We start from the raw sequence: 24,993 nt of genomic DNA on the forward strand, positions 1-24,993 counted from the left end.
AAAAGACAGACAAAGAAAACAATAAAATATTAGTTGCTGTCCCTGAGTCCCTTTTTTTTTTAAAGAAAAAAAAAAAATTATTCCTTTGTTGTTGTTTTTTTTTTATTAGTGATAACTTTAAAGGTGTACTTCTGAACTTTCTAAGATTTTCAAATCGGTGCCACTTATCAAAGATTATTCAGCTTCTTGGTTCTTCTCTGAGCTCTTTTCATTGAGTAAAACAGTTTGATTTTGACTTGCTGTCTCTCTTTGTTTTCCTTGCTACTGTAATGTCCTGTTGCATTTCTTTGTTGAATCAGCCATCATGCACGCTCAAAACAGCCAATGTGTTGGGATGGACTTGCTGGTATGAGAGATGTTGGCATAAAATGATGTCATGTGAGGACCCAGGATGGAAAAAAGTAGTAAAGTGCATTTTCTTTTAGCTTCAGGACATTGCAGGCCACCAATGGAACCAGGAATGTTCATAATGAATATCAGTGTAGATTCAAAGTGAGTTGAAAGCACTGAGTTTTACGGTTGGAAAGTTATGTAGTGATGCTGTAAGATGCCTGTCCTTTGTGCTTTTTCTGCCTGTTTACATTCGGGTTCCTGTTTTCTAACTCTAGGATGACATAGCCATTTATCCTCTTGGGTCTCATAAACTCAAGCCACTTTACCCCACCATCAGCTTAAGCTTGTGCTTAGCAGTAAACATTGAGGGAAAAACACAAAGGCCTCTTTTTGTCTTTAAAACTGCTTGAGTTACTCCAGATAATTTACTTCGAAGTTATTTCTGTGAATTTTGCCAGCATTTGGATCTCTGTCTCTACATGTTAGATCAGAACAAGTTGTGTTAAGAGCTCTATGGGTGGCTGGGGACAAAGCCTTGTTCACTCATTGTGGAATGCCAACATTTGGAAATTTAAAATTTGTTTTACTCTGAAGAACTAGTAAGTAATTATGTGAGTAACAGGATTTGCATGAAGAGATGGGAATTGATGAAAATCTTTGTGCAGACCGAACAACCAAGATAGACTTTTCAAAAGGCAATTAACTTGTATCAGACTTCATGCAGGCTGACCAGAGCCGGGATTTGCTTCAACCTAAGCTAATCTCAGATGAAAGCGGCCAACAAAATCAACTTGATCACTCACCAGTAAATGAGCTCTCCGCAGTGAGGGAGATGATCAAATAACCTTCTTATAAATATGAGTGAGAATTATATCTCTAGAAATGAAACAATCGGTGAATCTAGAGACATGGAGGAAGGAGAAACTGGAGGAGAAACAAATGGTTCAGGAGGTGTTCTGGTCCATAAAGAAGATTATGGTTTATAAAATACTTATCCAACATTTGGAAGTTCTTCAGCAAGTCATTTAGCAGGTTTTAACTCAGGTTTTAATGCTTAATGCAAGCTAACATACAATAGGTAAACTACATGTAGGACTGCATAGTGGTTTAAGGAGGAGTTTGTAACATGTCCGACATAGCATTCTATAATAAGACTCAGATTTAAGGTACATTTGTGCAGGATAGTTTGGGTGACTTGGTTAGATTTTGTGGGATTCTGAGAAATGTTGCACCTCCATTTGGTTGTTTGCTTGCAAACTGCTCTTTGCTGAAGTGGACCGTGATGTGGGGGTGGATCCACCACCATGGCAGTAATGTAGGCATCTGAAGCACCTTGAAGTGCCTACATTGTCTTTTACTGTGTTTTATACTTCTCAGTTATTCCAAAACCGTGTTTTTCCTCCTTGCGTCCTCTCAGAAAATTGAGTGTTAAGTATTCTCTTTCACATCTTTTTGTTGTACTTACAGTCTTTCTGTCAATGACTTGTGTTTAAAGTGATGTATTAATCTAAGTGGTACATTTTAATGCAAACATTTAACAGGTTGCAGCCGTTATCAACAAAATACGGATGGAAGATTGCTCGACTAAGGAGATATATGTTAAGTAACTGCGGGAAAGCTTGGCAAAGGCAGTGCAGTGAAATTACATTTTTAGACTTTCATCATTGGCTCCCTGCTCTGTTTTTTTTTCTTCTTTTTTTTATGTTTGTGCCTCTGCTAGAGAAAAGGATTAGAGGGTGCATCTTTAATGCGTTGTCTCAGGCAAGGCTGTATAGAGATGGCCTCGCTTCTTATATGCTTCCCAGAGACTGAAGGAAATAAAGTCTATGTAATTAGAACCATTCAGGAAAACTTAAACCACTGCTAGAACACCATCTCATTTTTAATTCACTGCTTATGCTGTGGGTGGGAGTGAGGGTCAAACTGAAATCCACTCTGGATTTTTTATTTTTTTTAAGCGCATGAAATTTATTGGGTTTGGAACTGACTGAATGCTGAATGCTGCTCTTCAATTTAAATCCAATTCAGACACGAATATTAAGTCAAAAGTAGACAAAAGACGCCTCAACACCAAAAATGTGATCACACAGCTTAAGACTTTGCCATCCCTTCCAAACACTCTGCTCCTGCTTGCCTCGCTTTGAACTTCTTTATGCTTCTTTGTGAAGGAGAACCCAAGAGTCATTTGCATCCCTGAGACACACGATGCTAATTTACACAAATGCTCTGCCATCACGCAGATCTTCAAAGTGCTGTCTTTGGATTTATGGGTGACACTGCCATCTGCTGCAGTTTCTGTGCATTTTACGGGCTCATATTATTTTAAAAGCTGGAGTATCTATGTCAGCGTGTCTTTGTTCTCTTACCGATAAGTATGCATTTGTATGCTTTGGTCTTTGACTTCTTGAACAACCACATGTCATGCACAGCATACACCATTGTGCACGCATGCTCCCACAAGCCCTCTAGCTTTTCATTACTTCTGAAGAAGTGTTTTTTTCCCCATTTGTCAAGTCGTGACACTGAAGGACATTCTTCATCGGGCACCACAGAGAGTTCAGACTGTCAGTCAGCATTCATTAAAAGGCCTGAACTGTAATGAGTGCCTGTGTTTCTAGCAGCTACTTATGTCCCTCCACACCAGGCCAACTAATCACAGACGTTTCTCCAGCTGGAAAGTGGACAGAAAGACTCTGGGAGGCAGACAGAGATGAAAGACAATTTCAGAAATCCAAGCTATGTCTAGATCTTATCTGTAGTGTGTAAGAACAAAGACAGGGACAGACACTGAACTCCAACACGGAGCATGGTAATTTAAGGATGAAACCATCTACAGTTCTGTCTTTAGAGCTTTTGATCCGACTTCTGAACAGTGATCGGTGTGTCACTGGGTTAAACTGGGGCAGCCATATTTTTTAATTGTGCTGTTTCTTTAGATTGTATCATTACCATATTTATTTTCTCGTTAATTCTTATCTTTATGAGCATTTGTGCATGACTCCGTGCTTCTTTTAAGAATAATTAAACTGTGACTTTGCAGAATACAAGCAATGACCCTCGAAATTTATGAACAGTTCTATGTTTTTCTCTAAAGAAGATTTTAGTGAGAGTGCTGTGACAAGATGTGGCAAAGGTGAGACAGACTTAATGTCTAGTAGCATTGCTGTTCATGCATCATTATTTCTTTTCATTTATGATGATCAAGAGTGCCCCTTTACAAAGAAGAAAAAATAGAAAAAGGTTTGTGTTTTCATTTCGTGGAATGATGGTTATTAATATCCGGCTTAATCGTAAAGCAGGATATTAGTCTGCTGATAATAACTTCATAATAACTCCTGCATATTAAGAGAGTAAGCAAAATCCTATTGATGTAAACTTATGAAATTTTAAGTCAGTTTTCCTATTTCTCCTCTATCTCTGTTTTGTCTTTTCCCCAACCCCTCTTCCAGTGGCCCCTAGTACAGATGATGTAGCGCTCTATGTGGGTATTGTCATAGCAGTGATCATGTGCCTGGTGATCTCCGTCGTCGTGGCGCTCTTCATCTACCGGAAGAACCACCGGGACTTCAGCTCTGATATCATTGATTCTTCTGCTCTCAATGGAGGATTTCAGCCAGTCAGCATCAAGACCGCTCGCAAAGGTGGGTTACACGAGCCAAAGTCTCACTACAGAACAAGTCTATCTCGGATATTTTGCTGAATGTTTTGACACACTTGTTCTTATACATTAACTAGGTGAATGGATAACTACCTTAACACAACAGAGAAAATAAGCTTTTCTAATATTATATTAAAACATATTATTAATAAATGTAGTATTCATCAGTTTTTTTAGACCTTCCTTGTTTAATTAGGTGTCCATAGGATATGTTTTTTGGTGGAAAGCCCATTTAGAAATTCGTTAGTTCAAAACTTAGACTGATTTTACCTCAGTGTAGGATTCAGAGAAAGTGCAGGTTAAAGCCCAAATAGTCAAAAGGTTTATTACATTAAAAAATGTGTCATTTTTAGGTAATCAATGTAGCAACCAGAATATAATAAGGTCAGTCAGAAAACACACTCTAAAAAGACCAAAACCAACTTATCCACAAGGAAAAAGCTATTCAAATTATAACGATACCTGCCAAACCAAAGGCCAAAACCATGACAGAGGTCATGTTAGTTTCAATTTAATGAAACTCAGAATTCCCATCTGAATCTCTGGCAGGAGGAGATGCAGTCCCAGTGAACCAAGCTTAGACCATTATTTCTTCACCATCATGCTTCTTTTTTCTGTCTACACTGAACATGTCTGCTCAAAAGCTTTACAAGTTTACTCATTTTATAGAAATTGTGTCTGTAAAAATGTAGATAGTTAAACTTGAGATGCCAAATTGCTACTCAAAAATGTACCTGCACTTTATATATTTTGATTGTTGTTTAAAGGTTTTGTTTAAAAGTGCCGTATTTAAATGCTCATTACCAAACATGCATCTGCGTTGTTAGACATTTGAAGTGACTTGCATTAGCAACCCATAACATTAAGCAGTTTCTAGAACAGGAAAGTGTGAAAGTGATGATGTGAATGTAAATGTGCTCTTTTGACTGAGGCTTTTCAGAAAACTGCAGGTTTATGCGGGCGATATGGTGAAACTACTCAAAAGCTTGTGATAAGAGTCCAAACTGCACTCCATGATTAAGGTGTTTTCAGACCAGGCCAGTCTGTATGTTGCATGGTAAACTGTAATTATATTTAGGCTGGCAATCTTGTATGAAAGAGTAAGAGCAGCAAACAAGTCTAAAAATGCAGCTGAGAAACAGACTAATCATGATATACATGTTGTTTGTAGCAACTTTTAAACACATAAAATGGAAAAGAGCATAAATAAAAAGGAGAAGTGAGTAAGATCTTACACACTGTAGTGTAAACAGATGAACAACTTGGGTAGATCATATTTAGCTGGTATTTGAGCTTTCTTAAAAGCTGCCATTCCAATTTCTTACCCAGCACCATGAGCAAAGTGTGCAACCGGCATTAGATCTTTGACTTTTCTATAAACCCTGTGATGGCCTGGTGACCTGCCAGGGTGTGCCTCTCGCCCAGTGATTACTGGGATAGGTCCCAGCTTCCCTGCGACCCTTACTTGGAGGAAGTGGTTAAGTTTTCATAAAACTTCAATGCTTCATATTTCTTTTAAAACGCGTTACAAAAGATTTATTTGTTGTTCGTGTTGTCTGTGCATGACCATATCTGTTATTCATGTGTTGAATTTTTCTTTAATCCCCTTCTGAGCTCGTTCTCAACTTAATATCCACTTAAAATTCCTTCTTGGGTTCGGCCAGCTTTTCAAGGTGACTTCCTTGTATTTGTTAAAAAGACAAATTCAATTATTTTTTTAAATCTCTTGTAACTTTAATAATGCATCTTTTTTGTAATTCAACCTTTCTTTAACTTTATCCATACAGTAATTCTTTCTCTGAATACCACTGAGAAGCAGCCCTGCTAGCTCTAACTACAGACACCTCACTCTCATCAAAAAAACATTTCAGCAACTTCTGAAACTTTTCTTGACATCTGTGTGGTATTTAGAAAATGATGTGGCTTGAAAACAGAGAGGTAGTGGAGACAGTCTAGGAACCGGAAGACAGAGGGCACCCACAGCCCCCACTCCACCCACTCAGCCCAGCTATAAAGCATGCATCTTTGTATCCTACCTACAGAGTAAACTCAATCTTAGTGATGCCATCTGTTCTCCATGAATCATAGCTGTGCTATAGCTCCTCTGACTGAGTTATATTCCTTGCTCCTGAAGTGGACTTCTCTCATTAGTGAAAAACAAATGAGTAAAGACAGGCAGCACTTTTGCTGATTGCTGCCTTCCGCCTTCACTTCCTTGTACTCAGTTTATTTTTAAGTTGGTTACGTTCCAATTACTTAGTTGTTATAAACTAAAAGCAAAGTAACTGCAGATTAACACATGCATTTGCCTTTACCGGTGTAACTTTCTTGTCTTTTTCAGCTGATCTTCTAACTTCTCCACCTGACCTGACCTCAGCAGCTGCTATGTACCGTGGCCCAGTTTACGCCCTCCACGATGTGGCTGACAAAATCCCCATGACCAATTCCCCTCTCCTGGATCCTCTCCCCAACCTGAAGATTAAGGTGTACAACTCCTCGGGCTTAGTAACTCCACAAGATGACCTTGGAGGAGAATTTTCCTCTAAACTGTCGCCTAAGCTGCCGCACTGCCTGCTGGACAACAGTGACAGCACAATGGGCCGTCGCACACAGACGCAGACGTTGCTTCGCACCAGGGATCCATCCTGCACCGCTCTGGGCTCCTTCAGTTCCCAGGGGGGTCACCTCATTGTCCCTAACTCAGGTAGGACAGAAAAGTACTGAAATATAGTACAGAAAAATGATGATTGAATATGTTCCCATATTATTAAAGTATAAAAACGTAGACAAGGGCATGAAAGTAGGCTACTAAAAAGGTTTTCAAAAAATAGCCCAAAAAAATCCACTGATCAAAACCACATGTCAGCTTTGTTAAGAATTGTACTTCTGTTTGTATATGCATGCATTTGAGTATGTATTTAGATGGATAATATACTACTCCCTCTGAAGCCTGAAAAGAGATGAGATCTACCATTATATCCTCTTTGCTCTTAAAGGGCCAGATTTGCTTAAGAACAAACACGTTAGTGATAACAATTGGCCCTAAATGTGCAACAGAGTATAAGCGCCTCACAGTGACAGCTGTCTGGTGTCTACAGTGATTGTCTCGCAGCATCCAGGAAGTCACTATAAATGACCAGGAAATTATAGTTGGTGCTAGATTGGATCAGCTTTGCTGTCTAACATATCATAATCCTAACCAAATACCACCCACTGCATCCCCTTGGCTGATGTGGTACCAGCGGAAAAGGATCTGGCACAAATCCCTCGTACACACTGATTTTGATTCAGATTGATGAATGAAGATATGAATTGATGAAATACATTTAGTCAATAATTACTTCCTTAATTAAGAAGCCATCTCAGTAAATTATAACATTGGACTTCTGAGGTAATTTATGATGAGACTGGACAGCAGTTCTAAAAGTTGCTTTTTAAGCTTCATGAAAAAGTAAATAAACAAGTCAGTAGCTTCACTTTGACCAGGAAAAGGACATTAGTATTTTGAAGGAAAAACCACATGAAATGTTATGTCTGTGGGCAACTGAAGAACTCTTTTTGACTCAAGTCAATGCACCATCTAGCAAGCTCTCTTCTTATGCCTGCTCCCATTCTTTAACACAAGTACCTGTATTTCTCTTCTTGCTGACTTATCTGATGATTCTTCAATGCAAAATTTCATCAGCTGAATGATGTTTGAGAGATAGCACGATACAGTCCTCTGGCACTTTTCAGAGATGATGCACATTCATAGTTGGGTCTGTGACTACAAGCTGGCCATGCTCAGATGCATCAAAGCTGCCCCAAACCAAAACATTTTTACCACCAGTTTGTGTGAGAAGCTGCACCCGACAAAAGAATTTTTCAGCGTCAAACATGTTTCCTTTATCAAATGACTTTAAAACACCTTTGCATGTATGCTAATTGGCAAACCATAGTTTTGTATTAAACTGTTTATCCCGATTGTAGATGATGCAATGTGATACCAACAGCTGTAAGATTTATCTGCAGATCCTGCACAGGAACTTTAGAACTCATGAAACCTAGTTTTTGCTTTATTGGCTGGAAGTCTTTAGAAACTTTTTTAGTTTTTAGGTCCTCATGGTGATGAATGATTATTCATTCCAAAAGCTGAGTGACTGGCTTTGTGTCTCAAACCCCTCACAACAACATGTTGAACATTAAGCTCTAATGACACCTTTAAGTATCGTCTGGTCACTTTAGTTTTTACCAGAAACTGTTTTAAAGATCAAGCTTTTCTTTTCAAATATTATACCAAAGTGAGCAGTTTTACTAAGTTGTGCTCATGTTTTTTTTTTTTTGTTGTTTTTTTTTTTTTAAAACAACAGTACAGGTATAAGAATTTGGCTTCAAGGAAGTTTTTTTCTTTTTTGGTATAACGTCTAATAAATGCTATTAATCACAGCTATCATACAGTGAACTGTGCATAACTAAAAAGTATACATTCTTATTTAACCATTCACTAAATAATGCACAATTTGATACAAAAACTGCAGTGTGTGCAGTATACACTGTGTGTCATTTGCAAGCCTGGGCTGTCACTACTACCCCTTACCATTTCTACCAGAAAAACATGCAACCAGATGTGACTTTAAGTAATTCCCTTAGCCATATGCAACTTATCAGCATATTGACTGCAAAAGTATGACAGGGGTTGATGGATACCAAAGGTGCCTACACTGGAAGCACTGAAGAAGAGGTGCTCTAGTTTCAGGCAAGCTTACATTAGCCATGCTGTCTTCACTTCAAACACATGCCTGCTGCAAGTAACATGCCACAGATGCATGCTGACAGGCATAGACAAACTAGCTGTGACATTAAAGGATATACAGACTTCTCAAATTTCTTAAGTTTTTCGTTTTTTGTTCTGATACCTGTAAAATGTTCTCAGCTGCTAGTTTGTGCTCAGCCACCTCATCATGTTACATAGGCTGAGGGGGAGGAAAGCGCATTTGATATTTGATCTGTTTGCATGTCTGGGTAATTAAATATTTTGTGGCACTGTCAGTGTGGCTGTTTAGTATTTTTGCATTTTAAAAACGCATTTTCTCATCTTTTGATGACTTTGCTGCGAGGCAGAACAGCACAGGGTGAGACATCCCAGTGGCAGACTTGTGATTGCCTACCAAGCTAAAGAAGCTGCCAGTCACCTTTTGAAAATTTCAATCCAAGGACATGGGAAATCAATGAGCTATCTGAGAAAGCTACCTCCATAGAGAAAAAAAACTGTGTGTGAGGATGTGTGGATGTGTACACATGAAGGGCCATGCATTAGGGAATTTTAGGTATATGTTCCTTAAGAAAACACTTGGTGGGGGATCATAAAATCAACCTAAGATTAAAAAAAAATTCAAGTCATGCTGCCTATAGCAATATGGGAATTATGTTAAAAAAGAGACGTCAATAATTTAAAAAAAAAAAAAAAGAAAAAAGAAATGCCACATCATTGCCTGATATCACAGGAGAAAGCAATAGAGTATTTTATGGAACTGAAGGTCGTTGCAATTATCACTGTTTCTTTAAGAAAGATCCACTTTTCCCTGAACCTCTAAACTTTCTTTACTGCAATAAAAACGCAATATTTAGAAAACCTTTCTGTAACGGGTCCAATCCTGAAGAGTCCAATCCTTTCTGAGCCCAAACTTATTAAAAATGTTTTGCGCTACATGGATATTAAAGTAACTAATGTTTGTCTCATCATCACAAACACTGCTCCAGCATGGAAAGCAGGAAAAAGCAATGCAGACACGGCTTGCTGTGGGAACTGGGCCTCCAGTCCACTGTGTCACTTTACCCTTGCATATTAATCCATCTTTAGCTAAGAGCTGCATACCCCTGTAACATTTGCAGTTTTTTTCATCAAATACCATCATTCAGCATGACTGACAAGACATTTGAATCATATAAACTAGGATCAGGGCGCTTCTGCTTCTTCCATCTATCATCTTGCAATGAAAGCAACTGGAGACCGCAGTGACTCGCTATCGTCTCGTAAGATTTTTGAGTGGGATTACAAGATCGATGTGCTGGGGCTACATAGCTGACTTAATTTAAGTAGAAATCGCCACTAAATCTCTCAGCGTATTTACATCTCCACTGATCAGACGCTGGGTTTGCAGCTTAGACTCAGCAAAACATCAGAATACATATTAATACAATTAAGACCGGCATAAATGATAAATATTTTCCTCCTAACGGCTTTGACTTTCAGACAGCAACCCTCCACTGGCATGCCTCCTGATTTGTGTATCTCTGTTGCTCCGCAGGGGTGAGCCTGCTAATCCCAGCTGGGGCTGTTCCTCAGGGCAGAGTCTATGAGATGTACGTGACGGTTCAGAGGAAGGACATCATGAGGTATCCAGTTCCGCTTGCTGCATCAACATCCCGTAGCTGTGTTTACCCCTGCACCTCTCCGTCATGTCATGCGCCAAGACTGCTGTCAGACTGTCACTAATCTGCATGTGTGTCTTTAAACTGGTTCTCCTCCAGGCCCTCGGTGGATGATGGCCAAACAGTGTTGAGTCCGGTGGTGAGTTGCGGACCTCCCGGAGCCTTGCTGACGCGGCCTGTAATTATTACAATGCACCACTGCGCTGTGTGTGACGGCCAACAGGACTGGCTGATCCAGCTCAAGAGTCAGTCACAGCAGAACCAATGGGAGGTGAGATACTTGATTCAAAGTGAGACCTGTGCTGAAATGACAAAAAAAAAAGAAAAGAAATAATAAAATACTTTAAAAATAAGATTCACACATTGAATCTATCTGTTGAATACAGGGAAGGTATTTAAGTGATGGACAGTAGATAGTATATAGGCGGTTAAAAGAAATCCGCTTGCCCTGCTTTCTTTGTGCAGCTTGGCTCTTAGCTAAAATCCCTGCTGCACCCAGGAGCTGAAACACTAAACCTCTAATAGCAGGAACTGGAGTAAGGCTGCTTTTCCTCTGGCATGTCTTAAGGCATATTTTTATTTATGTGTTTGGGTGTAGGAATATGTATGGGTTCCGAGGTTTTGAACCTCCTTTGCTTGCAGGCGCCATCATGAGCCCCGGTGATGAGATGGTTTGCTGAGGGCAGCAGGGTGAACATCATCCAATTAACAAGAGATTATTTGTAGAGAGTGTTTCCACCCACATCAGAAAAGGTGCTTTTTAGAAGTGAACATTTTAGAAATGGTTAGATAGTCATTCGTATGGCCCAAAGCAGCAGTCAGTTGCACACCTACCATGATGTCTTGTTGAAGGCAAATTTAAGAATGAAGATAGTTTTTTTGTTTCATGTTTTAAACAAAATCTCACAAACTTGTGGTTCAAACTATTAAAAGTGGAAGGTATATAATCATTTTGAATGAAAACTGCTGTTAATAATATTTTTAAAAAAAACAAAAACATGCTATTGTAATAATGGACTTATTACTTAAATGATTAAAATCAAATGGTCCCAACAGCTGCTTCACAAAAGGAGAGATAAACTGTTTAGCATCAGTCTGTATCCAGCTTTAGCTTTTCTGCCAGCTCATTAAGTTGTGGTTTAAATAATGTCATTTTCAGGCAGTCTTTGAACAATCCCCCCCACTGATGTGATGACATGACTTATAGAGAAGGGGGGGGGGGGGGGGGGGGGGGGGGGGGGGGGGGGGAAAGCCCAAGTCGCCCCACATGCCTTGGTGACATTGATAAATTACTTGGGGGGCATCCAATAAAGCTCAGTGTAAACTGAATATTTCCAAAATAAGAAATAACTATTGATTCCATCTCTGACCTGTCAGACTTCCAGATGGTAATATGTGCACTGATTTCAGCTTCCTTTTATATGAGCTTCTCTGCCCGCTGAGGCCAGCTTCCCAGCTGTAATAACTGCTTTATGACATTCATTGTCAAACTATTTATTCACCTCTACATCAGAAACTGGAGATGAGGCATGTTCAAGAAGTAATTCACAGATATTTATGAAAGTGATCAGTTAATCTATAAAGCTGCAAGACTTTCACACAGATTCACAAAAGCATCACTGCAAAGACAGACTTGTGATGATGAAGACAGGAGGTCATACTGGGCGTGCCGTGTGAGACTTTCTGATTCTGTAATTCTGACAAAAGTCCTCCCATACCTCCAATTAAAAAAATCTGTATTTGTGTGTGATTCTTTTTGCATGCACAGATACTGTGATTATGTACCAAGCAGAAATTTACATTTCCACCATGTGCTCCAATTATCCACCAATAGGAAACCACAGTGCCATCTCAAAGGAGCAGTTAAATAGTCTAATGATCTGCCATAATACTGCTGTTAAACGGCCTTGCTCACAATAAAATGCTGTAATTCCTCTTCTGTCTCTCATAATGGGCTGATTTAATACCAATGCACTGCATGCAGGAATGTTTGGATTATAATAAGAATGACAGAAGCACAAAGCTTAATATCAAGAGAGATGGAAAGAAGCAAGCAGATAGAAAGGCATAAAAGGGTTGCCTAAGTCTCATCAGACCAGACGATCTTAATGAAAGAGAAAAATGTCCAGGCGTTGATGCTATTACGGGGGTTAACTACATATGGTCTGGATTCTCCCTGCTCCATTATCTGGCATACATAATGGCAGTGTGTCTGACAGTGTCAGGCATGAGGAAAACACATGCGCTGCAAGGCTTCGTGTTTTTAACGGACACAGCTTTGGCGGAAAAGGCCATGACCTTGTTGCTCTTTTCTCATTAAAATTAATTTTGAATCCATTCGGTTTTAATTACATTCAACTGGGCGTAAAGCTGAGAAGCACAGAAAGGTGCACGTCTCTGAATTAGCTGCTGATTTCCCTACAGGTATGTAAAAACTCTGACACATAACAGCAGTTCTTTCCAGTGTAACGGCAATTTTACTTTTATCATTTAAATGATGTTTTAGATGTTTTGCCACCCATCTAAAAAGGGGATAAGCTCACTTTCAGTTCAGTTTCAAGCATGCAAATTATGAATAAATTGTACACATTGAGCTTGACTGGATGAAATATCTGCTACTGTGCACAGCAAGGTGGGTAAATGATAACTTTCCAAACAAGAAAAAAAAAAATGGGGGGGGGGGGGGGGGAGCGTAATTGGTACATGACACTTTTTATACCATGTTGGTTTGAATTCTAATGCCAACTGGTGTGCATTATTTCCGTTTATATGCACATGCAGTGTGTTAAATTACTGTTATATCACGCCGCTACAGGCGTAACCATAGCAACATGTTAGTCAACTGGTTCACACCAACTGGATTTTGACAGGTGAATAAGAGACATGCGCTGTGACGTGGATTTTGAGGTGAATTTTAACATTTGATGGGTGGAAAGGGGAGTAGATCATGTGAGAAGAACAGGAGAGGCAAAGACACATCGTACCTGAATAAATTCTAAAAATCACACATTCCATTTCTCTTGACAACCGTTGTTTAGCATAAAAATACACTGAGCCCGACATGAAATAGTTCCTATATTTAAGCATATGTAGCCAGCTTTGTAATAACAATAAACATTTGTTATATAATGTTTACAGGGTAGAAACAGTGGTATTAGCGGATTAAACAAAGAGGACCCGTGTACGGTTTATATGCACTTCGCTGTTCACTGTTGTGTTCTAGTGCATGATGCATAGGTGCTAGTTGTTTAAGTCTTACATGTAGTCAGTGTTGTATCTCATAAACATTTTGTCTGTGGATCCGTTCATGTTTTGGGGATTCTTGTCATTTTTTATTTCTGCAAAAAGATGCTAATTCTGCAGAGACTCCTATGAGCTCTGTCTCTGGATTTTATTTTTTTTTTAGAAATTCCCTTTAAGTTCAACTTGTATCAATTAAGAAAGACTATTACCTGCTTTTAGGTAAGTTTCAGATTATTAGCTTGTCATAAAAGTCATGACCCTTTCATCTTCAGTTTTTTAACACATGGTGAACTCTTTTGCTGTGTTTTTATTAGAATCCATTCTTGATTCTACCAGTGAAATGTTCCCAGTTACACAAGTACAAAGCATATTTCACTCAGCCATATGCTCACAAGATACAGTGCATGCTACTTCTCTAAACTTACTTTTGCTCAAAAAGAAAAAAAAAACTTCTTAGAATTCACACAACTCCCAACTGCATCTGACTTGTTTAGATGTTTGTCTGGAAAATTCTGAGACTGAAATTCGTGTGAGGATGTGGAAAAGTTTCTCCTCTGACTTTTCCTTGAAGGCTTTTTATACTGCAGCTCCAGAGTCTGCAAGATCTTTCTGAAGATCCTTTTTCGTTTGAGCTGCCGTTTTGATCTGCTTCTTTCTTTTAGAGTCCTGTGAACTGTTCTATCTGAAAGCTTCTGGGTTATTTTCGACCTTAACTTTTGATCTTTATTGTTGTTTTGTGGGCATCAATTAGTTTTAATTGTGCTAAGCTGCTTAGAGAAGCCCATGGCTGCTGATTGTTGGGAAAAGATTCAAAGACCTTAAGTACTTATGAAGCATTAAAATTTAAAGCTAAACTAATACGGTCTTGTTTAAAATGCTGAACATTATCTTTCGCTGTTCTCTTGAAATCAGTCCATAGTCTAATTACTTAGTAATTACTAACCATTATCACAAACAAAGTATAATCACATACAATAGTTTTAAGATAAAAAAAAAAGGATATTATTTGAGAGATTTAAGCTGCTGTTTCTGATTATGCTCAATAAATTTTGGAATTCTTCAGATTTTTTTTGGAGTCCATCATATTTAATAGTCAAATGCATAGAAAGGAAGACATTAAATTAGAAAGATATTAAATTAGATAAAGAGTGTGTGCCCCACCAGGGCATATGCTGTTACATAGTAATACGGAGGTTTCATATCAACGTGGGCATGAAATTACTGCCTTATGATTGTTTATGGAATCTATTAAACTCATATTTTCACACTGTTTCTATGTTCCTGTCAATTTTGAAGGATGTGGTGGTCGTAGGAGAGGAAAATTTCACCACGCCGTGCTACATCCAAATGGACGATGAGGCTTGCCACATCCTGACAGAGACACTGGGTACATACTGCCTTGTGGGCCAGTCTCTCAGTGCAGCAACCACCAAGCGCCTCAAACTAGCCATCTTTGGCCCCGTTACCTGCCCTGCCATGGAGTATCATATCAGAGTGTACTGCTTGGACGACACACAGGATGCACTCAAGGTAAATTTGTACGAGACTGAATATGTGGGTTTTTTTTTCCTTTTGTCTCTTCGTTTGAAAATGGTTATATGGGGGAAATGAAACGAGGTTGTACAGAAAGCTTTGATATTATCTGAGAGTTTTTCATTTTGGCTGAATTGTTTGTGTCCAGACATCGTCAGCTGATGAGGCACGGCAGGCAGAAGGAGAAACCTTTGTGCTGATGTTGAAATGAAATAAAGAATAGTGTTTGTGTCACTCCGTGAACGGTGTGGCACATTTATCCCACCACTCTGCTTCTGTCTCATCACCTCAGGTCTATTTAAAACCTAGAAACACCAGGGAGGAAAGATAAGGAATGATTATTGTACCAAGGAGGGAAACTGAATACATATTGAGATTGGAATGGGCAATGAAAAGTGATGGATGTGGAGGTTGGCTCCACAATGGCAGCCTACATACTGTTTTATAAAACAGGGCGCATTAAAGGCTTTTGAGGTCATTGTGCATAACATCAGTACTGATGAGAGTGTTGCGTTTGTGAACGCAGGAAGTTCTGCAGATGGAGAAGCAGATGGGTGGGAAACTGCTGGATGAACCAAAGACTCTCAGCTTTAAAGACAGCACCCACAACTTGAGACTTTCCATCCATGATGTTCCCCACACCTTGTGGAAGAGCAAACTACTCGCCAAGTACCAAGTAAGCTGCTCAATTACCCTTTTATTGTAAAGTCAGCAACAGCAGCGGGTGCAGTATTAGTAACTCCTCTATCCTCTCCACCTGTCTGCAGGAGCTTTGCTTTCAGCAAGTGTGGAGCAGTTCACAGAGGAACCTCCACTGCTGCTTTACCCTGGAGCGATTCTCTGCCAGCACGGTGGACTTGACCTGTAAAATATGTGTGCGCCAAGTTGAAGGAGAAGGGCAGATATTTCAGCTGAACACAACGCTGTCAGAGGTACCATTTGAATATACTCCTGATGATTTCTTCTCCTTTCTTACATGTGAAGTATCCTCGCACAAGATAATAAAGCCTCCATTTCTCCCCTGTATGTTTAGTACCTTTCATTTTATTTGGATAAAAGCCGCTTCTAAATAAAAGGAATGTGATATACAAAAATGTGAACATTAATTTAGCGGCAAACAGTTTTTCTGCAGAGAAATGAGTCCGTTTCTTCCTCTGTGTGCTGCACTGCAATCATGTGTGTTTGGATTGGGTAAACGTCCATATTTCCTCATACTGAATAAACCATATTTTTTTCACCAAAATCCCCCCTGCAGCTCCATATGAATGCATCTGCATGAGGGTTGAAGTCTTTTAACTTTCTTTTCAGTCACTGAAAGCAGTTTTGACAGGGGATCAAAACCTCGGCTGTTTCAGGACCCAAAGTACTTCCAGTGACAATTATACGATGGTGAGACCTGAACAGCTGGTATGAGTGGGCATGCACACTTGAGAAAACTACCTACCTAGCTGGAGTATGGAAGAGCGCTGCAGTGAAAATTTAGTGGTTCTCTGTAAAGTTACTGATTCCTCAGTTTAGAAAAACAACTGGTGGGCAAAGTTGATCCAAACTTGGCTCGTTGGTGATTTTAAAAACAGCGTGAGTGAGACGCTTGAATGAATTTAACCTCTCTAACAGTTCCTTTTCATTCTTTTTGCATTGTTGGCCAAAAACAGCCTAGGTAGGAGGCTCAACCCTGCTGCTGCCTTCATCCAGTCCTCTTATAACTGCTTGCAGGAGGAGAGCACAGGGGATAATCACCCTCCAGTTGTGCTGTACTTTCTTTACAAAGGACATCTGGCCAGGAGAATAGAGCCCGAAAGATGAAGGAGCATTCACTGTTTGTGCTCAGTAATGAGATGAATTACAGTACATGCAATGCGGAGCTGTGTGCCCGCCTGGCCTTGGCTTACTTTTCTCTTGGTCTTGATCTAGTTTCCGTAGATACAGACGAGCACTTATTAATCCTCCAGATGCAATATATTTGAAAATCACTTATAAGTTAACGGTGAAATGAATAATCTTGACTGTGATGCTTTTTAAACCCAGAAAGAGAATTTTCCCTTCCTAAAATATATCAGGACTTCATTTTATCTTTTTATTTTTTATTTATATGTTTTTGCAAGTTGCAGCGTGAAAGCGACGACTTCAGTCTGTGTCTCTCCTTTAATCTCTTTTGTCTTCTCTTTGCAGGACTCCCAGAGTATCGACACATCTCTGCTGGACCCTGCCAGTAACATCACAACACTGGTTGGGCCAAATGCCTTCCGCATCCCCGTTTCCATTCGACAGAAGCTGTGCAGCAGCCTGGACGCTCCGCAGACCAGAGGAAATGACTGGAGGATGTTGGCCCATAAACTTAACCTTGACAGGTAGGAAGACAAGTGAGACAGTGACTCACATAAAGGCCCAGAGTGATGACGGTTTGTCATCAGCAACAGACTTACTGAAGCCAGATGGTGACTCGGATTTTGGCCTTTAGAGCTCACACTTTGGCCAACAGGCTGCGTCAGGCTTTGTTTATCTACATAACTCAGTAAAATGATAGAACGCTCAACATCCAAATCGTCATTTTCATTAGAAGTAGACATCAAAACTGCATAATGGGACATTTGTAGATAACTTACTTCCTTTTAATTTGACTGATTGTTCTGTGGGAATGTCTCATTTTGATAAGCATCAGCTGAATTGAGATCAATTGAGTTGGAGTGAACCGAGACAAAGACGGTGAGATGAAGATAGAGAGAGATGTTCTTCTTTTCATAACGTCACCCATGCGTCTTTGATGGTCCCGTATGTGTGTGTGTGTGTGTGTGTGATAGAGGTACAGTGTGCATCCATTTATAAGGTCCCAGCTCAGCAGGGCAGCCTTATCACAGGCAGCAGCTGCAGATTGACGAGACCACTTACCGAGTGCAGCGCGAAGAAGGGAGAGTGCAGGGGAGAGACTCACAGATTACGATGTAATAGCCCACAGCCCGGTGTTTTCCTGATCAGCTTTTATTGGACTTATACGTGGAAAATGTTGAACACTGTGTTCTGAAAACATGACTGCGTTCACAGACTAAATTCTCTATAGTCCAGCAATACATGCAAAAACAAGAAAAAAAACCCTCAGGTACGAGTTTAAGTGTGTGTGTGTGTGTGTATGTGCTTGAAAATGTGGATTCGGAAGAGGACTGCTGAGGATATCCAGAGCCTACGTGAGTGACTGAAATTTATGAAATTCAGGAAATAATCCATCTATAAGAGCAATATCCCTACAACAACAGCATTTTTTTTTTTATTTCCATGGAGGCTCAGGGGAAAAGCGTGAGTTTATTACTGTCTTATGGACAGCTCTCAAATCCACAAATATGATTTTCAAACAGATTTTGAATGTTGTCTCAGAGGGTGGAGATGTCATTAAAAACAGATAAGTTGGGCAGCTCAGGGACTGATTTTCAGATATTTGTCAGACTTTGACTACTGAGTGGAAATAGAAAAGCATTCCAGAAGATTGTCAGGATTTATGCAATATTTTGGCCTCATTTGGTTTAGCCTGGATGTGAATAAGCTGGATTTTTAATTGATTGTGTTGGGTCAACTACTGCCCCGGTGAAGTCAAAGACCCTTTCTGTGAAGTTACGATTCCAAGATACTACTCCTCTAAAATCTGGCAGTTGTGGGGCTAAAATGATAGTAAATAATAAATGGTAGACATCAGTCTAGCATAGAGCCCAGCTCAGTAGATGAGAGGAGAATTGAATCCTGTGGGAGTCAGTCGGTACTGATTGCAAATCTCAGTCGCAGGTGCAGTGACCAAAAAAACTCGAGAGGAGAGCATCACTCTGTAAGCCTGTAAAATGGCAGTGATCCCTGTTCCATTGTAAAGATCTTGGAGGCAACTCCTTCCTCCAGAGAGTCAGCTATGCTGAAATACGCTGTGTAGCAGAAGTATAGTAAATTAAACTGATTTAGAGAGTTTTAATAGAGTTTGATGCGACCAATAGTCATTCTCTCAGGATAGGATTCATCCAAATACTTTACATTTCTATTCACCTTTCAATCGACTAAACAGTACATTTGGCAACATGCTGTATGCAAACAAGGAGGTCAAAGGGTGTAATTTATCACAAGATTTAAGTGGATCATAAGAAAATCAAAAATATAGTTGGCCAACTACATTAATCATTATTGCTTAACTGCTACCAGTTGGTAACGTTTAAAGAAGTCCCCGTTAAATAAGTTTGAGTATTGACTAAATTCTCCAAGCTGAGTTAGTCATTAAGTATGGAAAGTTGATGTACTTAAACTTCAGTATATAAAGACAGATACCAGTGGATCTGTGGATTAGCTAATGATTTAGTGTTTTGTTGAGGACTTCAAATATGGTTTAATGTTTTTTAATCATCAAAAATAAAAAAAGACACATTGAATGCTCATTTGAAAATGATCTGACAAGCAGATTAAAGGAAAATCGTTTGAAAAAAATTGCTTTTTGCACAAATGCTTCAAACTTTTCTTTCAATTAGAAGAAATGTCTGTAATTAGCAGTTTATCTGGACGTTCTCCAAGCTTCCATTTCAACACCTAAAATCGTCTAGGATTGTTTTAGATTAAAGGGACAGATATTTATTGCACTCACACATGGGCATGTACACAAGTGCTTTTTCCATTTCCTGTCAACCATTTTCTATGTCCTGGTTGGGGTAGACACACATTTTTTATCTTAAAGATTTCTGTCCAGATTGTAGAGATGAACGACCACTGCAGAGCAACAAAAGGGGGTTTGACCACATTCAGACCAAAAGGCTTTGTTTCTAAAACTTGAGACTTCAAGTTCAAAAAATCCAAAAAAAGAGATAGATGGATAGATAGATAGATAGATAGATAGATAGATAGATAGATAGATAGATAGATAGATTTTATGTCAAATATCTTTTTCTCCAACTGATATAAAGATTTGCATAAAAGCATAAAATGTAGCTTTAGGTCTAAAAATGTGATCAGTGCATGACTTTCATCATGTGTGAATGAGTTCATTCATGTAAACCCAGTTGCTTCAAATCTTTTTGGAACTTATCCCTCTCTGTGCTGTCACAATCTTTCATTCAGGTATCTGAACTACTTTGCCACCAAATCCAGTCCTACAGGAGTCATCCTGGACTTATGGGAGGCTCAGCATTTCCCTGACGGCAACCTCAGTCGCCTTGCCCAAGTTCTGGAAGAGATGGGACGCCATGACAGCCTTGTTCCGTCTGTGACTGAGCACTGACATCCACCCATCTGGAAGTGTGACATTCCAGAAAGGAAGAAGACATAAAAGAAAACGAGCGAGGGCGGACCCCCAAAAATCAGGACAGTCATTTGGCACCTGGGTGACAAATGCTCATTAATACTCACTAATGCTGTGTGAGTGTACACTCAAAGAAGTAAGAATATAGAAACAGCCAGGTTTACTTAGCCGTGACCCAGTTTAATGTTGGCAAGAACGGGTTTAAAAACCTAGAGAGTAAACAAGATGTTTGCCAATCACTTCTCTGGCTGTTCCTTAATCTCTCTGGTACAACGACTTGATATTTTTGGCTCCGGTTTCCCTGGAAACAGCTGTCCAGTTGTTTGGATGGGCCATACAGATATGGATGACACCCTCACAATATCCAAGTGTTCTTGATACACAATGAGAGGTCAATGGATCAAAAGAGGAAGACTTGGTTGAGAGGAAAAAAATCTCAGACTCTTCAAAATTGGTTTCCATAGCAACTCCATGGACAAATATGTGTTCTGTGATGATAAAATACTTAATAATATGCCTATTTATACATTTTATTTTTTTGTATCTTCCTGCCTGCTAAGGAATACTTTGCAGAGCGCATTCAGTTGGTTGTTTATGTTTGGCTGTATCATAGCGCCATCTGGTGGACACTTGGTGCAGTAAAGGTCCATCCTGTCATCCACACACCAATACAGAAGGAAATCAATCATTTTTAGTGTCTTTGTTGTAACTACTATTAATACTTTTTAGTCGTGTTTTATATCCGATTAATGCTTATTAGTTATTTGTGATTCTTTTACATTTTTTCTTTCATTTTTAAAACATGTTTGAGCTTTTTTTTCCATCTTTTTTTGGCATGTTATTTTCTCACCTGATGATTTAGTTAATAATACAAGTCTGTTTCCCCTAAATGGAGAGGTTTAAGACAGAAAAAAGTAAAGAATTTTATGTTCAATTAATATCATTTACATAACAGACAGTAGTGGGGGATGATATAATCAAACAAGTATATTTTTGTAGGACCAATGCAACTGAAAACAGCTGCTTTTTACCAAATAACATAGGTTTGAAGTTGAATTTAATACAGGAGGTAATCAAGTCAAAATTGTTTCATCTCATTTGTTCAGAACTGAATAGCATTCACCTGTACTTTTGGAAGAAAGCTGAGATTTTAACTCAGAATTTGATGTTTGCATATTATATGACACAAAGCCATGTTATGAAGACACTGATTATGTGCATAAAATTAGTGATAGCTGTAAATGTAACATTCCTTTTATGCAGCAGCCTCTGCTCAAGTGTTTTTATTTGGCTCATTTAATTATTTGAACATTTTTATTTGAAATGGCAGTTGTTCGTAAAGCCGTCTATGCAAACTTTGCATTGTTTGAAAACAATCTTTACATTCTCAGCCTTTGCATTCCCTAGTTGTCCCTTAGCTTCATGATTATTATTGTGTATAGTGAGAATGTAGCCTGTCTGTTTCCGGCACTCATCGTGTTTCTCGCAACGGCTTGCGTGTCATCTGTCATGTTATTGTACAAAGTGTAAGAAAGAATTTTTAAAACTAATAATAAATTATATTTATATGCAACATTAATAAATCGGACATGCTTGTTTTTAAATTGTGAGACTGCACAACGCTGATCTTCTAGACACATCGATGTTTTATTGGGGAATGCAATCCAGACCCGTGCATACATACGTGCAATAATGGTAGACAGTGGACGGACATTCTCTGTACAACACTTGAACTTTGCTGGAGCAATAATTATTAGAGATCAGATCAACATGTGAGTGGAAAGAGATGAAAGTGAGAGCAAGCAAAGTCTCTTAGAAACACAAAATAGAGGTAAAAGAAAAAACCTATATTTTTTATATTAGAAGGAAATATCTTTATTCATATTGACTAATAATAACAACAATAATAATAATAATAATAATAATAATAGTAATTAATAATAAAAATGAGGATGCTATATGCTTTATTAGTCAGGAAATTTCTTTGGATCAATGACATGATGAATCTGATTGTAAACTCTTTCTGAAGTGAGTCACATAAACAGAAAAAAAAAAGAATCACACACAAAAAAAAGGCAGCTGGAACAGTACAAAAAACTGCTAAAGTAATACTGCTGCATGGCTTTAGAAAGCAGTGTAGAAAGTCCCACAGTTTGGACCTGATCCGAGTGATTCGTGTCCTCTCCTGCAGCAGTTCTTAACCACGTGTCCATCTGAACAGTCTGGGTCTGGCAGTCACTCAGCTTTCACAGAAAGCACAACCTGAACACTTGGTCTGAAGCAGACCTGGCTCAGAAACTGAAGGAGCAGATCTGTCTTGATGAGATAAATCTTTTTTTCTTCTGGTATTTCTTGCAGCACAGTGATCATTACCTGTCGAATTCACCCTCCTTGTCAGTTTCCTTTGTCCTATTATTCACAGTCTCTTGTTTTTCCCTTTCTTCTGTTGGCCTGTTTAATGGGCCTGCGCCAGTGGCAATGAAAAAGTCTACGTGATGAGAACACTGTGACTCACAGTGTCACAGTTTGATGTCTTGGGATTCTAACATCTTCGCCAAGGTCTTCTTCACTCGAAGAGCTGTGAGACGACAAGCTGGATTGTGAGCCCAGCACTCCGACATCAGTTTTCCCATCTGTCGTAAACACTGAGGACATGTCCATATACGTTAGAGCACAACAGAATTATCAACATAATAAAAGTTTCTATGCTGATAAGTTGAATACCAATGAAAATCGTCTCAAATATATGAAAAATTCATATAGATGATGCAGTAATCAGTAATAATGTCTAAAAAAACAGACTTAAAACATTTCCATCTGAGAAATTCATGACCAATATCTTATTCACTTTTCAATAAACTCCTTGCTGTATAGTGAGACAGTGGGGTAACAATATTAATGGAAAACACTATATCCTTGACCCTATTGAAGAGGATGTGGTGGATTCATGATGCAAATTTAGCCTTTTCCCTTTTGACCAAAGTAAAGTGAAATCAAACTTTTTCAGAGATCAGTCCTGATGTGAGGAGACATATATGTAATATGTAGATGAAAGTGATCGTCTGTAGAATGCTAACATTTTCCATTGGTAACAAAAGTTCACCAAACATGCAAACCACCTTTGTCAAACACTAGCAAACAGGGAATGTTTCAGAGAATTACTGTTTCATTCCCTGATTTAACAAAGTTGCTAAATCGATCAATAGGTGTGCTGAAGCAGCTCTGATGGAGAGTGATCGGCCAACACCAGTTCATACAAAGACAAATTACTTGTTCCTACTCTCATCTTGACACATGGCTGTATGAAAATTTTCTTTTTAGATATATTCTAAAGCATGGGCTACAACTCTAGAATGAGTCAAATCCAGACAATTGTGTTATAATGTTCACACATTATGCAGCATATTTTCCTCATGTTTGGGATTTTTGAAGTCCTAGAACGTTGTTGATCTGTGACAGAGAGACACATTACATGATTTTAAACCAGTGCTAGACTTCAGTTTGTCAAACTGATTTTTATTTAATCGTACCAGCAGGTCTATTCCTCTTGCCATTAATATCACACTGAACAAGAGGCCCCTCGTGTTTTAGTCTGTTATTCTCAATTATTTGTAAAAGAGAACAGAAGGTTTCTCTTTGCAGAGAACCTGTCATCACATTACACGCTGGGACAATCAAAGATAGAGTATGTGATTGTTCAAGCCAAGATTTAACCATAATATGTTTAGTTTCTCAACAGACTGTAGTTTTTTCCCAGCAGTAGCTGCTGTAGTCCTCACCCTGCTGTGTTCCCTGACCCAGTCTCTTATGTTCTCATTGGCTGAACATCCTCTGTCTATTTTATAGCCTTCCTTCCCCGCTATCTCTTTAAAAATATCAAACATATTAAGTATTCAGTGAGGGGCTGTGATGTATCCACAAACCTTACAAATTTCATCTTTGTTGTGTTCCACATAAGGATTGATAACCACTGATCAAATTACTTATTTGCACCAGATCTGGGCATTTTTTTGTCTGTATTCCCCAACATCCATCTGTGACATGACAGCTCAAAATGAAAGTGGACAAAATAGAAATTCAAGTGAAGGGTTGACATCCTAACCTCCCTGTGAATAAGAGAACAAAAAAGAAGAAAGAGCATAAAGAATACCTCATCGCTGCCACAGTGATTAGCGAATGATGGTCTTTGCTTCTTAATGCAAACAACCTCTCTCATGTCCTCATAGGATGGGTCGGTGGGCACAAGGTCATGATAGGGCAGCTGATATTCTTCAACAACACCTGTAAGAACAACCAAAATGCGTGAAAATCAGAGATCATTAATACGTGAACATGCTCAGTTAATGCTATGTCATTAGAGTGTTTTCTGACCTCCAGAGATGCAGCGCCGGCCCATCTCCCAAAGTATAAGTCCAAAACTATACATGTCAGCCATTATAAAAGACTGGAAGGTGCTCCGGTTCAGACTCTCATCCAACACTTCAGGTGGCATGTAGCGCTTGGTACCAACTCGCAGGTTAGTCGGGATATCTACTTCATTGGTGTCGCTGAAAGACAA

General features: G+C 39.0%; 2 protein-coding genes across 2 annotated transcripts in view; one reads left to right on the forward strand and one right to left on the reverse strand.

Moving 5' to 3' along the window:
* The window catches only part of unc5cb (unc-5 netrin receptor Cb), a gene marked incomplete at its 3' end in the record, with an annotated part of 121,433 nt that extends 101,019 nt beyond the window's left edge, over positions 1 to 20,414 (forward strand). The window contains exons 8-16 of the mRNA XM_079256607.1: positions 3,783 to 3,974; positions 6,333 to 6,695; positions 10,279 to 10,366; positions 10,502 to 10,673; positions 14,942 to 15,175; positions 15,705 to 15,854; positions 15,946 to 16,110; positions 17,351 to 17,529; positions 20,255 to 20,414. Coding sequence (XP_079112733.1) covers positions 3,783 to 3,974; positions 6,333 to 6,695; positions 10,279 to 10,366; positions 10,502 to 10,673; positions 14,942 to 15,175; positions 15,705 to 15,854; positions 15,946 to 16,110; positions 17,351 to 17,529; positions 20,255 to 20,414 — 1,703 coding nt within the window. The remainder of the gene's footprint in view (positions 1 to 3,782; positions 3,975 to 6,332; positions 6,696 to 10,278; positions 10,367 to 10,501; positions 10,674 to 14,941; positions 15,176 to 15,704; positions 15,855 to 15,945; positions 16,111 to 17,350; positions 17,530 to 20,254) is intronic.
* Positions 20,415 to 22,371: 1,957 nt separating this feature from the next.
* bmpr1bb (bone morphogenetic protein receptor, type IBb) overlaps positions 22,372 to 24,993 on the reverse strand; it is a 47,455-nt gene continuing 44,833 nt past the window's right edge. Inside the window, exons 11-13 of the mRNA XM_079257084.1 lie at positions 24,807 to 24,982; positions 24,586 to 24,716; positions 22,372 to 23,080 (exon numbers count right to left, since the gene is read on the reverse strand). Coding sequence (XP_079113210.1) covers positions 22,955 to 23,080; positions 24,586 to 24,716; positions 24,807 to 24,982 — 433 coding nt within the window. The 3' untranslated portion in view covers positions 22,372 to 22,954. The remainder of the gene's footprint in view (positions 23,081 to 24,585; positions 24,717 to 24,806; positions 24,983 to 24,993) is intronic.

The sequence above is a fragment of the Telmatherina bonti genome, assembly GCF_933228915.1.
Source record: "Telmatherina bonti genome assembly, chromosome: 17".
Classification (NCBI taxonomy): Eukaryota; Metazoa; Chordata; class Actinopteri; order Atheriniformes; family Telmatherinidae; genus Telmatherina; species Telmatherina bonti.